Genomic DNA, 14,514 nt, shown 5'->3' with positions numbered 1-14,514 from the left:
CCTATTAACCTTAAGATTCCAATCAATTATAGAATTAAATATAGGGATGGCACATACCTACTTGGATCATCTAGCTTAACCCACCAAAGAAGAAGGAATCTATACTACTTTTTCTTTGTAATCTAGCATTCCCTTAAAGATACTTAGTGATCATGCCGTAATTATTGAACATCACAAGATAAACAGGCCCTTTATCTGGTTGATCTGACTGTCAAAATAATTTTCCTAATACTGAAGTTAAATGTATCTTTTTTTTTTAATGTCATCCTACTAGATGTTTTAACACTAGTGTCCAGTGGGAATAATTCTTTTTGGGGTCCTTTATGCCCTTCATTTAGAGTTATCATATTGCCTCTTAAGCTCTTGAACTTTGAAAAAATGACACAAGTTTTTCAGTCTCTCCTTGTGAGCAGTGGAATCATTTGCAGCAAGGGATGGACAGGGGGATGGTTAGACAGGTATTGCCTCCTGCCTCAGGTTTGGACTTGTCCTTGCTGCCCAGAAAGACATCTTTCAAAACCATACTGCTAATTTAAGGTGGAGCTGGAAGACCTTAAATATCAAATGATATAACATACTGAATTTTCCAGATCTGACCGTACTGCAGTAACTTTGAAAACCAACTTCAGCTTGTTTACAGCTATGTGATAATCACTCCACTTTCAGCATTTGTCCCTAGAACTATTTTCCAGTGAGAGATGCCAGAACCCAGGCTTCTTGAATCTATTTATTTCATGAGGGGTGATATCTACCTTTCTGTCAGTCTGAGGTTTTTCTATAGCTCCATGGTATCTAAGCAATATTTACTTTTGCAGTTGAAAAGAGTGCTTAAAGTGAAACTGTTCAGAAACCCAACAATACCACAGGAAACCAGGTCTTGCTATTACCTCCCTCTTTCCCCAGTTTTTCTGAAATGGCACATCTGAAGTTTTTTGGTGGCTTGCTTGTTTTAGTGCAGTATTGGAGGTGGGAAGGCAAGAAAATTAAATACAAAAAATAAAGTGAAATAATATTAATGGGTTGAGTTTTATCTTTCATCTGTGATGCAACACATTGCACTTTAATGAACTACAGTATATATGAATGGAAAGTTCACCTACTGTGGTAATGTCTAGGTAAACCTAACATAATCAGAGGACAGTCTTAACTCAGTTTCTGTGCTTTTGTTACTTAGTCAACCCTTTAAATTTGTTTAAATGTTGCTTTTTTTATTTGATTGCTTAACAGTAATAAGATTATTTCAAATTGATTTTTTTCATATATTGATTATTGGATTATTTGTGCACATACAATGAAAATTAACCAGAAAAAAAAAGAAATAACAGTAAACAGAATCCTAATAATGATCAAGAAAAACAAGACACAGATGTTTCCGTAGCAATAATCTACTAATAATGCTTTGCTCCCAGTTGATTGATTATACATTAATAGAATCTGGGAATTTATCTGTTTAACACACAAAAAACCCCAAAACACCACTCTCAGGTAGAGTAAATGATCAAACCAAAGAGAGTAGGTAGGAATCCTAAAGAAAATTAGACACAGAAGAGAGTAGAAGGTCAGCAAAGTCATTCTATGCCTTGTCCCTGAAGCATCGTGCAACAACATGACAGATTCTTCAGGGTTCAAAGAGATTGTGAGGCAGTAGGGCCGGTGCAACCATTTAGGCGATCTAGGCGGTCACCTAGGGCGCTAGGATTTGGGGGGTGCCATTTTCTTCGGCAGCGACCGCAGCGGCCGGATCTTCGGTCGCTGCTGGCATTTAGGCGGAGGGAGCTGGGGCAGGGGAGCGCGGGGAGGGCCGCCTGCAGCAAGTAAGGCGGGGGGGTGCCTCAGGGTGGGGAGCTGCGGGAGGTCCGCCAAAGCCAGGGGACCAGCGGACCCTCCCCAGGCAAGCCGCCAAAGGCAGCCTGTCTGCCGTGCTTGGGGCGGCAAAATGCCTAGAGCCGCCCCTGAGAGTCAGAGAATGTTAACCCATGACAGCACAGAGGGGCTTAAATTAAATTAATGCCTCTTAAGCTTCCACACAGAGGGCTGTATTTTTAGAAATGGGTGCTAATTCGTATACGTGAAACATGCAGTTGTTTGCACTAAGCAGGTAATTCTGCATGCATAATTTCCTATGATTTTCTTGCAGATGCCAGTATAATTACCTATTTTGTACATGCTATTTTTAGCATGTGCATCATAGGTGTATATATATATTTTAAATTAACTGATTATGCAATTCAGTTGTGTCCCAGTACAATCAAGAATCCTTGATTTGGGCAGCTGCTAGCCCTTCTAGGGTCATAAGGAGGAAATAAGGTTTAGTCTTGAACCAAATTATTTCACATTTAACACAAAGCTTTATCTGACATTGCTATGTATGCTTTATTAGAAAGAGAGAGTTACTAACCCTGCTATTTTTGTTTCTATTTCTGATATAATTATTTCCAGTTTGCTGCATCACCCAGGCACTGAATAGGAAGACACTGAGGCTGACCGTAGGCCGAAACCACTCTGTTATAAATAGCACATTTATAAGCACGGAAAATTAAGTGACAGATCACATGATAAATGATACAAACAACCAGTTTGCAAACTGTCATGCTGCAGGAAGACTTGCCTCTTGGTAATTAGAAAGCCATCCCATGCCACTAATCAGGGCCGCCTGGGGGGGCAAGTGAGGCAATTTGCCCCAGGCCCCGCAGGGGCCCTGGCCCAGCAGCGGTCTGGGTCTTCAGCAACATTTCGGCAGTGGAGGGCTCTTCAGTGCTGCCAAAGACGCGGAGTGACTGAAGGGCCCCCCGCCACCGAAATGCCGCCGAAGACCCGGACTGCCGGGTGAGTACAAGCGCTACAGCTCCCCCACTTTTCCCCAGGACCCCTGAATCCTCTGGGCGGCCCTGCCACTAATTTTTAAAAAGAACTGCCATTAGTTTCATTCAGAAGTTTGCTTAAAAAAAAAAACTATGGCATGGATAACTTTAACATAGGAAAGACAAATGAAGGCTGCTTTGAAAAATTATGGACCATACCCTGAGAGTCTTATTCTGTTTTCGCTCAATGCTTACTGAGACAAATTCCTATTGACTTCGGGGAGTTTGCCTGAAGGAATGCTGACTAAATTGTCAGTAAAACCTTTAGGATTTGGATCTAATTTTTTTTTAGAAATTAACCATAGTTGGGGTAAGGACTAAAAGAGTTTTCGAAAGGTATGCTAGGTATGTCCATAGGCCACAGCATCTCATTACAGCTTCTGAATTGGTTTCACATACTTCACATCTTTCCCAGTAGGGGTACCAGATTTTTTAAATCTCTTCAAGGGGCATTTTTAGCAATATCCATTTCACTTTACCACACATTTTTCTCATTATAGGATGGGAATAACACATGTTTACTAACCCAGCTGAGTTCTGAAATACATTATTAGAATATTAGCCCCTTTCTACACCGTTTTAGAGCGTAAGACCCTTGTTTTTCATTCAGTTTTTACTAAAGCAAAATTCCCTTTGATTTTTTTAAAATAGTTTTGCCTGAATAGGGGCTTCGGGGTTTGGCCCTGTATATTTAAGCCACATATTAACATGCAACAAAAGGATTATGTTCAGCTGTAAACAAAAAGATGTGCTTCTGTGTATTGGAGATTAGCTGTTTTCAGTGGGTATGTAAGGAAATGATAGCTGTGCGCTAACAGCAGTGGTGCATTGGGTGCAACTCAGACCACCAGGAATGCAGAAAAGTTGCCTCACATTTCCATATGTGGTGGCACCTTACTATAGATGCTTCCAAGCAGTGGCCCACATTGTGCCTCCAAAATCCTTCATGTATACGGAACCCTCAATGTAATGTGCAGCTCTCACCCTTCCCACATGGAAGGAGGTTCAGCTGCCTCCCCAGCATTATCTCCATCCCCCTTCTTGTGCAGCACCCTGCAGATGGAGCTCCATACGATTTGGATCTGCATAGAGGGACTAGGCAGGCTGGTATCAGGAATGAGTGGCCACAGAGCAGATGCAATATAGGTTCACTATATGTAGAGAACAGCCAATATTCCAGTGGTTCAGGCACTTGATCCTGGGTCTCCAAAACATCCCTGCTAAGTCCCTGATTCAGAGCAGAGTCTTGGCCCTGAGTCTCCCATGTCCCAGGTGAGTGCCCTAAGCTTTGGGCTATTGGCTGTTCTGGGGTGACTCTCTTTCTCTCTGGCTTTGGTGAGAAATTCCATCCAAGATCTCAGAAACCTTCCTGATGCAAGTTTTGGTTTTGACAAATCAGCATTTTGCACTTAAAAACACTTTATGGAAAAATTTCCAACTAGCTCTAATGATGAGATGATTCAAACTCCATTTCGCAGTGATTTTTTGCAGATCTTATTTATTTTTGCACTTCTTTACTCTTGAGGGGAGAATGTGATGCTACAGCTTTACATGACAGTCGCAAGCCACATGAAATGGGTTTCAGTGTTTGTATATCCCAAAGCAATTACCTTAAGCCAGTTTGACTATTATATCTCATTACAGTTGCTGCAGGGGTTTAAAATCATAAACCTTTGGTTTTATCTAACATAAAATGGGAGCTGTGAAGATTTTCTGGTTATAATACTCCATATTTGATTAACATTGACTTTTACTAAAAACATTGACTCATCTAATAAGATTAAAAAAAACTACAACATTTTAAATGAGCAAACTGTTTTAGTATAGAGTATTTCACACTTCAAAAGATACATTTTCTAAATTACTGAACCCACTAATTTGTAAAGTATTTAAGAATAACGATGTTGCATCCAGAACAACAGATTAATGGTTTCCATTATCAGGCGCTCTGCTGTTAAGAACCTTGGTTGATGTTGCATGCAATATTATTATTTCACTTTGATATTAAGGCATTATTGAAGTATTAACATTTGCACTAAGTTAAAAATGGTTCCTTTAAATTTCTAAAAGCTTCAACTTGCCAAAAGCAAGTCTTGTATATAGCTTCTTGGTTGGATTCAGTCAATGGGGAATGTGCTTTGAATCTTCCCTTCCTTATTCAGTGACTGTCTATTTCTGGAAAGAATCTGCAAGCAGAATTTGGGATATAAACAGTTAAATACAATATCAAAGGTGTTCATAAGACTTTTTTTCTTAATGTGTTGCCCCTATTTTCTCCAAAATTTAATCTCCATGATGAGGACAACTACTATCTGAAGATCCATTTCTTCCAATACCAATGCATTCAGAGTTCACTCAATTATGTCAAATTTGTATTATCCAGAAGTACTTGGTACCTTCTATTATGTTATTGGATAATCAGGATTATTTTATCTAAGCCATCAAAGCTGTGGTTTCAGATATGGTGACTACCACAGAATATCTTGTGGCACCTTAGAGACTAACAAATTTATTTGGGCATAAGCTTTCATGGGCTAGAACCCAGTTCATCAGATGCATGGAGTGGAAAATACAGTAGGAAGATATATATAAGATCTTTTCATGTACTCTGTATATATATCTTCCTACTGTATTTTCCACTCCATGCATCTGATGAACTGGGTTCTAGCCCACGAAAGCTTATGTCCAAATAAATTTGTTAGTCTCTAAGTTGCCACAAGTACTTCTCATTGTTTTTTGCTGATACAGACTAACACGGCTACCACTCCGAAACAGAATATCTTGAAATCTTCTGAATTTGTTAATTTCTCAGCTGGCACCTTGTAAGCCGGGCGGCCTTGGCTACCGCCGCCGGCGGCGGTGGAGTCTATGGTGCGCCCCTCAGGCGGGGGAGCGCCGGCCGGAGTCTTTAGTGTACCCCTCTAGCAGGGGAACGCTGGCACAGGTTCGCAGCGCGCCCCTCAGGCAGGGGAGCGCCGGCAGGAGTCTTTAGCGCACCCCTCGAGCAGGGGAACGCTGGCACAAGTTCGCAGTGCGCCCCTCAGGCAGGGGAGCGCCGGCAGGAGTCTTTAGCGCACCCCTCGAGCAGGGGAACCCTGGCACAAGTTCGCAGCGCGCCCCTCAGGCAGGGGAGCACTGGCACGGGTTCGCAGCGCGCCCCTCAGGCAGGGGAGCGCCGGCAGGAGTCTTTAGCGTACCCCTCTAGCAGGGGAACACTGGCACAGGTTCACGTACCTGCACCCCGGGCTCGGTCGGATAGACCGCGGCGGGCAGCTCCAGGTCTCCCAGAGTCTCCGGGTCTTCCGGTCCCCCGTAGCAGTCCACGCCGGGCAGTCCCACGGTGTCAAGCCCGCTCTCGGGTTTGGGCTTCGCTGGGTCCGGCGTCTCCGCGGTGACGGCAGTCAGGTCGGGCGGGAGCAGCGCGGCGTCTGTGACCCCCCGTTGTGCCGCCCTCCCGGGGCAAAGGGCCCTGCCCTTTGTACCCCTGCCTCCGCCCCTCCCGCAGCTGGGGACGGAGTGCACTCGCCATGGCCCCGCCCCCTCCGGCGGGGAACGCGGCGGTTTCTGTTCCGGGTTGGTGGGGAGCCCCCCTGGCTCCCTACACACCTGAAAAAGATATAGTCTATTACAGCAGTCCTGACTTTGGCAAGTCTCCCACTTACTTCAGTATTATAGGCTGCTTTTACCACTGCTTCTGTAAATTGTAATAATACAATCACTCATTACTAAAGTGTCATAAGAAACAGTGGTTATTACAATTAAACATCAATTCTATCACAATATATTGCTTATGGGCTATACCTGGAATAACTTAGTCTTTACTTAGACAAAACTCCTACTGAAATCAGAACTCAATGAGGGCTGTGGAATTTGGCCCTATGAATCTTTATTGAGAGGATTCAGTAATACCATATTAAGTCAGTGACCTCATCATTGTTGCACACACTTAAGTGGATGGTGCGAAAGTAAATGCCATCATATCAGTAATATAAATTATAACAAATTTACATTTAGAGGTATTTGTTTATTCCAAAAGCAATCAGAACCATAACATCTGGGAACCTTGCTAGATTAAAAATAAACAAATACCAAATTTCTTAAGTCATCCCTACAGATGATTTACAGTGCCTTTATCTACCCTACAATAAGTCCTTACTGTGGCTTGATGGTAATTCGTTAAAAGCCAAGTTAAATGGGTAAATTTTACACTGCATCTTTAAGCCACTCTATCCCAGAGGATTCCAAAGCACATTGTTAACCTTACACACAGGATAAACATGAATTACTCCCTCAGCTACTGAAATGTAACCATCTCCAGTGTGGAATGTGGCTTCTCTTTTAACAGTGAAAGATCAGTGCTCTACAACAATTTAAGACGGGAAGAGAAAAGGAATGCAATTGAATTTGCAAATGGAATTGAGGTAGACATTAGAACTTGGTAAACACCAGTGGAATCAACACCTTTATTATGGCAAAAAGTGCTGGGGAGCGGGATATGCAGTGAAAACAAGCAGTCAATAATTCAGTTTTAAATTTCATCTGAAAGATGGAGCCTTCAGCAGCACAATTGACAAATGATGTTTAAAGATAAACATTTCAGAAGTGTCCCACTGAGGCTCCTAAGTCACTTAAGGTTATGTCTACATTGCAATAAAAAACCTACAGCACTGAGTCTCAGAGCCCGCATCTGTTGGCTCAGGCTGCAGGGTTAAGAACGGCAGTGTAAACATTCAGGCTTAGGCTGGAGCCCATGCTCTAAGGGTATGTCTACACTACGAAATTAGGTCGAATTTATAGAAGTCAATTTTTTTAGAAATCGATTTTATACAGTCGATTGTGTGTGTCCCCACTTAAGACCATTAAGACCATTAACTCGGTGGAGTGTGTTCACAGTACCAAGGCTAGCGTCGACTTCCGGAGCGTTGCACTGTGGGTAGCTATCCTATAGTTTTCCTGAAGTCTCCGCTGCCCATTTGAATTCTAGGTTGAGATCCCAATGCCTGATGGGTCAAAAACAGTGTCCCGGGTGGTTCTGGGTACATGTCGTCAGCCCCCCCACCCCCGTGAAAGCAACAGCAGACAATCATTTTGAGCCTTTTTTCCTGGGTTACCCGTGCAGATGCCATACCACCGCTCAGCTCACCGCCACCATATGTCTCCTGGGTGCTGGCAGACTTGGTACTGCATTGCTACACAGCAGCAGTTCATTGCCTTTTGGCAGCAGACGGTGCATTACGATTGGTCGGTCAGGGGCGCCTGGGCAGACATGGGTGCTCCTGGAAGAACTCGGTCAGGTCTGTCAGGGGCACCTGGACATAAATGGGATTGACTCCAGGTCATTCTCTTTTTAAGTTTTGTCTCCTAGAGATTCAGTCCTGCCTGCAATCGTACTGCACCATCTTCTGGCGAGCAGCCAGGAGATGAGGATGGCTAGCAATTGTACTGCACCGTCTTCTGGCGAGCAGTCATACTGCACCGTCTGCTGCCAGCCTAAGATGTAAAAGAGAGATGGAGTGGATCAAAACAAGAAAGAGACCAGATTTGTTTTGTATTCATTTGCTCCCCGCCCCCATGAATAGTGGGGGGAGGGATACTCAGTGGTTTGAGCATTGGCCTGCTAAACCCAGGGTTTTGAGTTCAATCCTTGAGGGGGCCATTCTGTGTGACAGTTGTGTGTGTTTCTCCTTGATGCAAACCCACCCCTTTTGTTGATTTTAATTCCCTGTAAGCCATGTCGTCAGTTGCCCCTCCCTCTGTCAGAGCAACAGCAGACAATCGTTTTGCACCTTTTTTCAATGCAGACCCCACAGCATGGCAAGCATGGAGCCTGCTCAGATCACCAAGGCAATTATGAGCACTGTAAACACCACACGCATTATCCTGCAGTATATGCAGAACCAGAACCTGCAAAAGCAAAACCAGGCAAGGGCAGCACAGTGACGAGTGTGATGATGACATGGACACAGACTTCTCTCAAAGTACAGGCCCCAGCAATGTGAACATCATGGTGTTAATGAGGCAGGTTCATGCCATGGAATGCTGATTCTGGGCCCGGGAAACAAGCACAGACTGGTGGGACTGCATAGTGTTGCATGTCTGGGACGATTCCCAGTGGCTGCGAAACTTTCGCATGCGTAAGGGCACTTTCATGGAACTTTGTGACTTGCTTTCCCCTGCCCTGAAGCGTAAGAATATCAAGATGAGAGCAGCCCTCACAGTTGACAAGCGAGTGGCGATAGCCCTGTGGAAGCTTACATTGCCAGACAGCTACCGGTCAGTCGGGCATCAATTTGGAGCGGGCAAATCTACTGTGGGGGGTGCTGTGATCCAAGTAGCCAACGCAATCAAAGAGCTGCTGATATCAAGAGTAGTGACTCTATGCAGGTCATAGTGGATGGCTTTGCTGTAATGGGATTCCTTAACTGTGGTGGGGCACTAGGCGGAACCCATATCCCTATCTTGGCCCCGGAGCACCAAGGCAGCGAGTACATAAACCGAAAGGGGTACTTTTCAATGGTGCTTCAAGCACTGGTGGATCACAAGGGATGTTTCACCAACATCAACATGGGATGGCTGGGAAAGGTACATGACGCTCGCGTCTTCAGGAACTCTGGTCTGTTTCAAAAGCTGCAGCAAGGGACTTTCTTCCCAGACCAGAAAATAACCATTGGGGATGTTGAAATGCCTATAGTCATCCTGGGGGACCCAGCCTACCCCTTAATGCCATGGCTCATGAAGCAGTACACAGGCAGCCTGGACAGTAGGCAGGAGCTGTTCAACTATAGGCTGAGCTAGTGCAGAATGGTGGTAGAATGTGCATTTGGACATTTTAAAAGCGCTCTGGAGCGGTTTACTGACTTGGATAGACCTCAGCAAAACCAATATTCCCATTGTTATTACTGCTTGCTGTGTGCTCCACAATCTCTGTGAGAGTAAGGGGGAGACATTTATGGCAGGGTGGGAGGTTGAGGCAAATCACCTGGCTGCTGATTACGCACAGCCAGACACCAGGGCGGTTAGCAGAGTACAGGAGGGCGCGGTGCACATCAGAGAAGCTTTGAAAACCAGTTTCATGACTGGCCAGGCTACGGTGTGAAAGTTCTGTTTGTTTCTCCTTGATGAACCCGTGCACCACCACCCCGGGTTCACTCTACTTCCCTGTAAGCTAAACACCCTCCCCTCCCACCTTCGATCACCGCTTGCAGAGGCAATAAAGTCATTGTTGCTTCACATTCATGCATTCTTTATTAATTCATCACACAAATAGGGGGGTAACTACCAAGGTAGCCCGGGAGGGGTGGGGGAGGAGGGAAGGACAAGGCCACACTGCACTTTAAAACTTATTGAATGCCAGCCTTCTGTTGCTTGGGCAGTCCTCTGGGGTGGAGTGGTTGGGTGCCCGGAGGCCCCCACACCGCGTTCTTGGGAATCGTCCCAGACATGCAACACTATGGGTTGGATGAGGAGGCTATGGAACTTGGGAAGGAGGGCAGTTGGTTACAGTGGGGCTGTAGTGTCCGTCTGTGCTCATGCTGCCTTTCCTGAACCTGAACCATGCGCCAGAGCATATCAGTGTGTTCCTCCAGTAGCCTCAGCATTGCCTCTTGCTTTCTGTCACCAAGCTGATGCCCCCTATCATCTTCAGCCCGCCACCTGTCCTCGCGTTCATATTGTGCTTTCCTGGACTTTGACATTGTCTGCCTCCATGCATTCTGCTGGGTTCTTTCAGTGTGGGAGGACTGGATGAGCTCAGAGAACATTTCGTCACGAGTGCATTTTTTTCGCCTTCTAATCTTCGCTAGCCTTTGGGAAGGAGAAGATAGTGTGAGTGTTCAAACATTTGCAGCTGATGGAGGAAGAAAAAGGGAGAATGGTAGTTAAAAAGACACATTTTAGAGAACAATGGGTAGACTCTTTCACGGTAAACCTTGCTGTTAATATTACATAGCACATGGGATTTTGGTACAAGGTCGCATTTTGCCTCTTATTGAGGGTATGCTGGTTTGGTGTGAGAGATCATTCACGCAGGGCGGGGCAACAGAATTCATCTTACAGGCAGCCATGGTAAGACACAGTCTTTTGGCTTCTTTAACCTTCATAACATGTGGGAATGGTTTCAAACAGCAGTGCCCTCATTTCCCGTACCAAGCAGCCATTGCGTTGGCCATTTAAAATGGGTTGGCAATTTAAAAAGAGGGGCTGCAGTTTTTGGGTTAATGTGCAGCATAAACCCAACTACCCCCCCCCACACACACACACATCCCCAATTCTCGGGGATGATCGCTTCACTCCTCCCCCCACCGCGTGGCTAACAGTGGGAAACATTTCTGTTCAGCCACAGGCAAACAGCCCAGCAGGAACGGGCACCTCTGAATGTCCTCTTAATAAAATCACCCTATTTTAACCAAGTGACCATGAATGATATCACTCTCCTGACAATAACACAGAGAGATAAAGAATGGATGTTGTTTGAATGCCAGCAAACACCGGGACCATACGCTGTGTTATACAATGATTCCAGACTACGTGCTACTGGTCTGGCATGGTAAAGTGTCCTACCATGGAGGACGGAATAAGGCTGCCCTCCCCAGAAACCTTTTGCAAAGACTTTGGAAGTACATCCAGGAGAGCTTTATGGAGATATCCCTGGAGGATTTCCGCTCCATCCCCAGACACGTTAACAGACTTTTCCAGTAGCTGTACTGGCCGCAAATGCCAGGACAAATTAATCATTAAACACACTTGCTTTTAAACCATGTATAATATTTACAAAGGTACACTCACCAGAGGTCCCGTCTCTGCCTGGCAGGTCCAGGAGGCAGATGTGGGTGGGTGGGTGGGTGAATCCGGGTCCAGGGTGAGAAACAGTTCCTGGCTGTCGGGGAAAACGGTTTCTCCACTTGCTTGCTGTGAGCTATCTTCAACCTCCTCCTCATCATCTTCCTCATCCCCAAAACCCGCATCCCTGTTGCGTGCTACTCCATTGATGGAGTCAAAGCATAGGGGTGGGGTAGTTGTAGGGGCACCTCCTAGAATGGCCAGTGCATCTGAGTTGAGAGTGCTGTCCAGAGCGGTCACAAGGGAGCACTTTGGGATAGCTCCCGGAGGCCAATACCATCGAATTGCGACCACACTACCCCAAATTCGACCCAGCAAGGTCGATTTCAGCACTCTTGGGGGAGGAGTACAGAAATCAATTTTAAGAGCCCTTTAAGTCGAAAAACACAGCTTTGTCATGTGGACAGATGCAGGGTTAAATCGATGTAACACTGCTAAATTCAACCTAAACTCGTAGTGTAGACCAGGGCTAAGACTCTTCCCTCCTCATGGGGTCTCACAGCCAGGGCACCAGCCCAAGCCCAAACATCTACACTGCAGTTTTATAATCCTAAACCCAGGGCCGGATTAAGCTTTTGTGGGCCTGGGCAATGGAGCATGGTGTGGGGAGGTCGGTCCCCAGAGCAAGAGGCTGGCCAGGGGTATGGCATGGAAGGGGTGACCCTGCTCCACCCAGCCCAGGGGGAGGGCACTATTTACAAACCAGCAGTTGCCGGGCACACAATGGCCCACCTGGCCCTGCGCTGCCAGCATGCCCCTTCCCCTCAGGGGTGGGCCCAGGCTGCACCAAACATCCCTCCCCACCCAACACCTCCAGACCCGCTATGCCCAGCGCCCCCCTGACCCTGTCACAAATGCACAGTGCCCTGCACACCACCACCCCTTGCCCACAGCCCCACCACAACTTCCCAGCACCCCACACACAACCCCCACTCCATAGTGTCCCAACACACAGATCTTCCCTGCCCCCTCACAGCCCAGCACCCCCCCCACACACACACACACCAGAGACCCACTCCCTCATGCCCTGCCTCCCGGCCGCACTCCCCAGCCCTCTGGGAGGCGATTGTGTCTGCTGGGCTGAGCCGGCAGCACAGCCAGGGCTGGTCTCGGGGCAGGGAATCGCTCCGGCCCCTCAGGAGTGGTGCGATCAGCCAGGCCAGGGCCTGCCCCAGCCAGACTCCCTCAGGGCCCACTTGCCTGCAGGGGTCCGGCCAAGCTCCTCCCTCCCCCACCCCAACTGCCCCCCAACTGGCTGAGACTGGCCAGGCTTCTGCATCAGTCCCAGGTGGCTCAGCTCCAGGGAGACAGGTGGGGCCCCACGGGTGGTGGGAAGCAGAGACTGCCAGGAGCCGGGGGGTGCACTGGGGTCCAGCCAGGAGACAGAGAAGCTGGAGGGTGGGGCCAAGGGCAGAGAGGAGCCCTCAGCTGGCTGGCCAAGAGGAGCAAGTGGTGCAGTGGGGGGGAAGCCAGCAGCCATGTGGGGGTCTCGGCACAGTGCAAGCAGAGCAGGCTGGGACCCCCTTCTGAGCATGGGCCTGGAGCCATTGTAACCCTGGCACTGTCTAAACCCGCTGACCAGGGGCATAGACATACCTTTAGGCACTTCGAAAATTTTACCCTTCTCTTATTGTGGCTACTAGTTGTCTCAGTACCATGCTCATTTTGGTTTCTAGATGACTCAGACTTAACCAGAGCAAAAAATGGTGTTCAATATAACAACATAAAATCCTACTTTACAACCAGTATTTTAAATGTATTAATATTGGGAATTATGGTAGCTCTTTTGGTGTAATTTTATATGGTATGTTATGGTTTATTAAATACAACAAAAATATTCACTAAAAAAAAAAAAGAGTCCCCAAAGCTGCACCAGCTGAACCCTTCATTGAGTTCTGCAAAGCCACTGGTAGAACTGTATGTTCAGCTCATCCTGACATCTCAGTCAAAGCCAGGCTGTCAATTTGCTTTCATTAAGATATCCCTCATAGCTGGTAGCCTTGAGTGACTTTCTGTCAGGCGATATCTTGCAACTGATATCTTGGATTTGAAATCAAATCTCAGAGGTGAGGGACCACTCCACTGTGTTAAGGGCAGCATGTTTTCTCAGCATAACATTGTATGTCTCTTTAATAAATCTCTGCCTTTCAGTCCTGTGCAAAAAGAACAAACTTTTAACACTTTTGTTTTCTCACTCTTACCTCCTTGGCCATTCATTTGACACTGCAATCCTTTTCAATGCCAGTTTTAATTACACACTTCTGCATTTTCTCTGCTTTTCTGAATTTCAGACTTATCAATGAGTCTTTGAGGGACCAGTTACTAGTTACTATCCAGAAGACTTTTACCTACACTCGAACCCAGGCACAGCACCTCTTCATAATCCTCATGGAGTGCATGAAGAAGAAGGAGCTGGTATGTGAATGGTTTTCTAGATCTGAAGTCGGGGACCTGAATGCAGTTCTTCCTCATGACTGGCATTTTCAAATGTCGCTCAGAGAACTGGGTATGCAAATCCCTTAGGCAGCTTTGAAAAATCTTTCCCCATGCATTCACTACCCTTTATGATTCCTTTGATTTCTGGAATACTTTCTATTGATCTCTAGTCTTATTTACTTATCAACTTAAGTGCTGTATTTACATCATGCATTTTATCAATTGTATGGGCGCAGAAGTGGCTTCTCTGTTTTTACTTTGTGAATAGTGTTATGCATATTATCTGATGTCCATAATGTGACTGACAAAACAACAGATGAACCTGCCAATGTCTTTAATAGATCTTAATCAGACGAGCACTTGTTGATGCTGTCTTGCC

General features: G+C 46.2%; 1 protein-coding gene across 1 annotated transcript in view; it reads left to right on the top strand.

Annotated features, from left to right (window-relative positions):
* TRPM3 (transient receptor potential cation channel subfamily M member 3) overlaps positions 1-14,514 on the top strand; it is a 599,168-nt gene that overhangs the window by 483,634 nt on the left and 101,020 nt on the right. The window contains exon 8 of the mRNA XM_045021627.1: positions 13,991-14,114. Coding sequence (XP_044877562.1) covers positions 13,991-14,114 — 124 coding nt within the window. The remainder of the gene's footprint in view (positions 1-13,990; positions 14,115-14,514) is intronic.

Source organism: Mauremys mutica, chromosome 6 (assembly GCF_020497125.1).
Source record: "Mauremys mutica isolate MM-2020 ecotype Southern chromosome 6, ASM2049712v1, whole genome shotgun sequence".
Classification (NCBI taxonomy): Eukaryota; Metazoa; Chordata; order Testudines; family Geoemydidae; genus Mauremys; species Mauremys mutica.
This window is presented reverse-complemented; position numbering and strand designations above follow the sequence as displayed.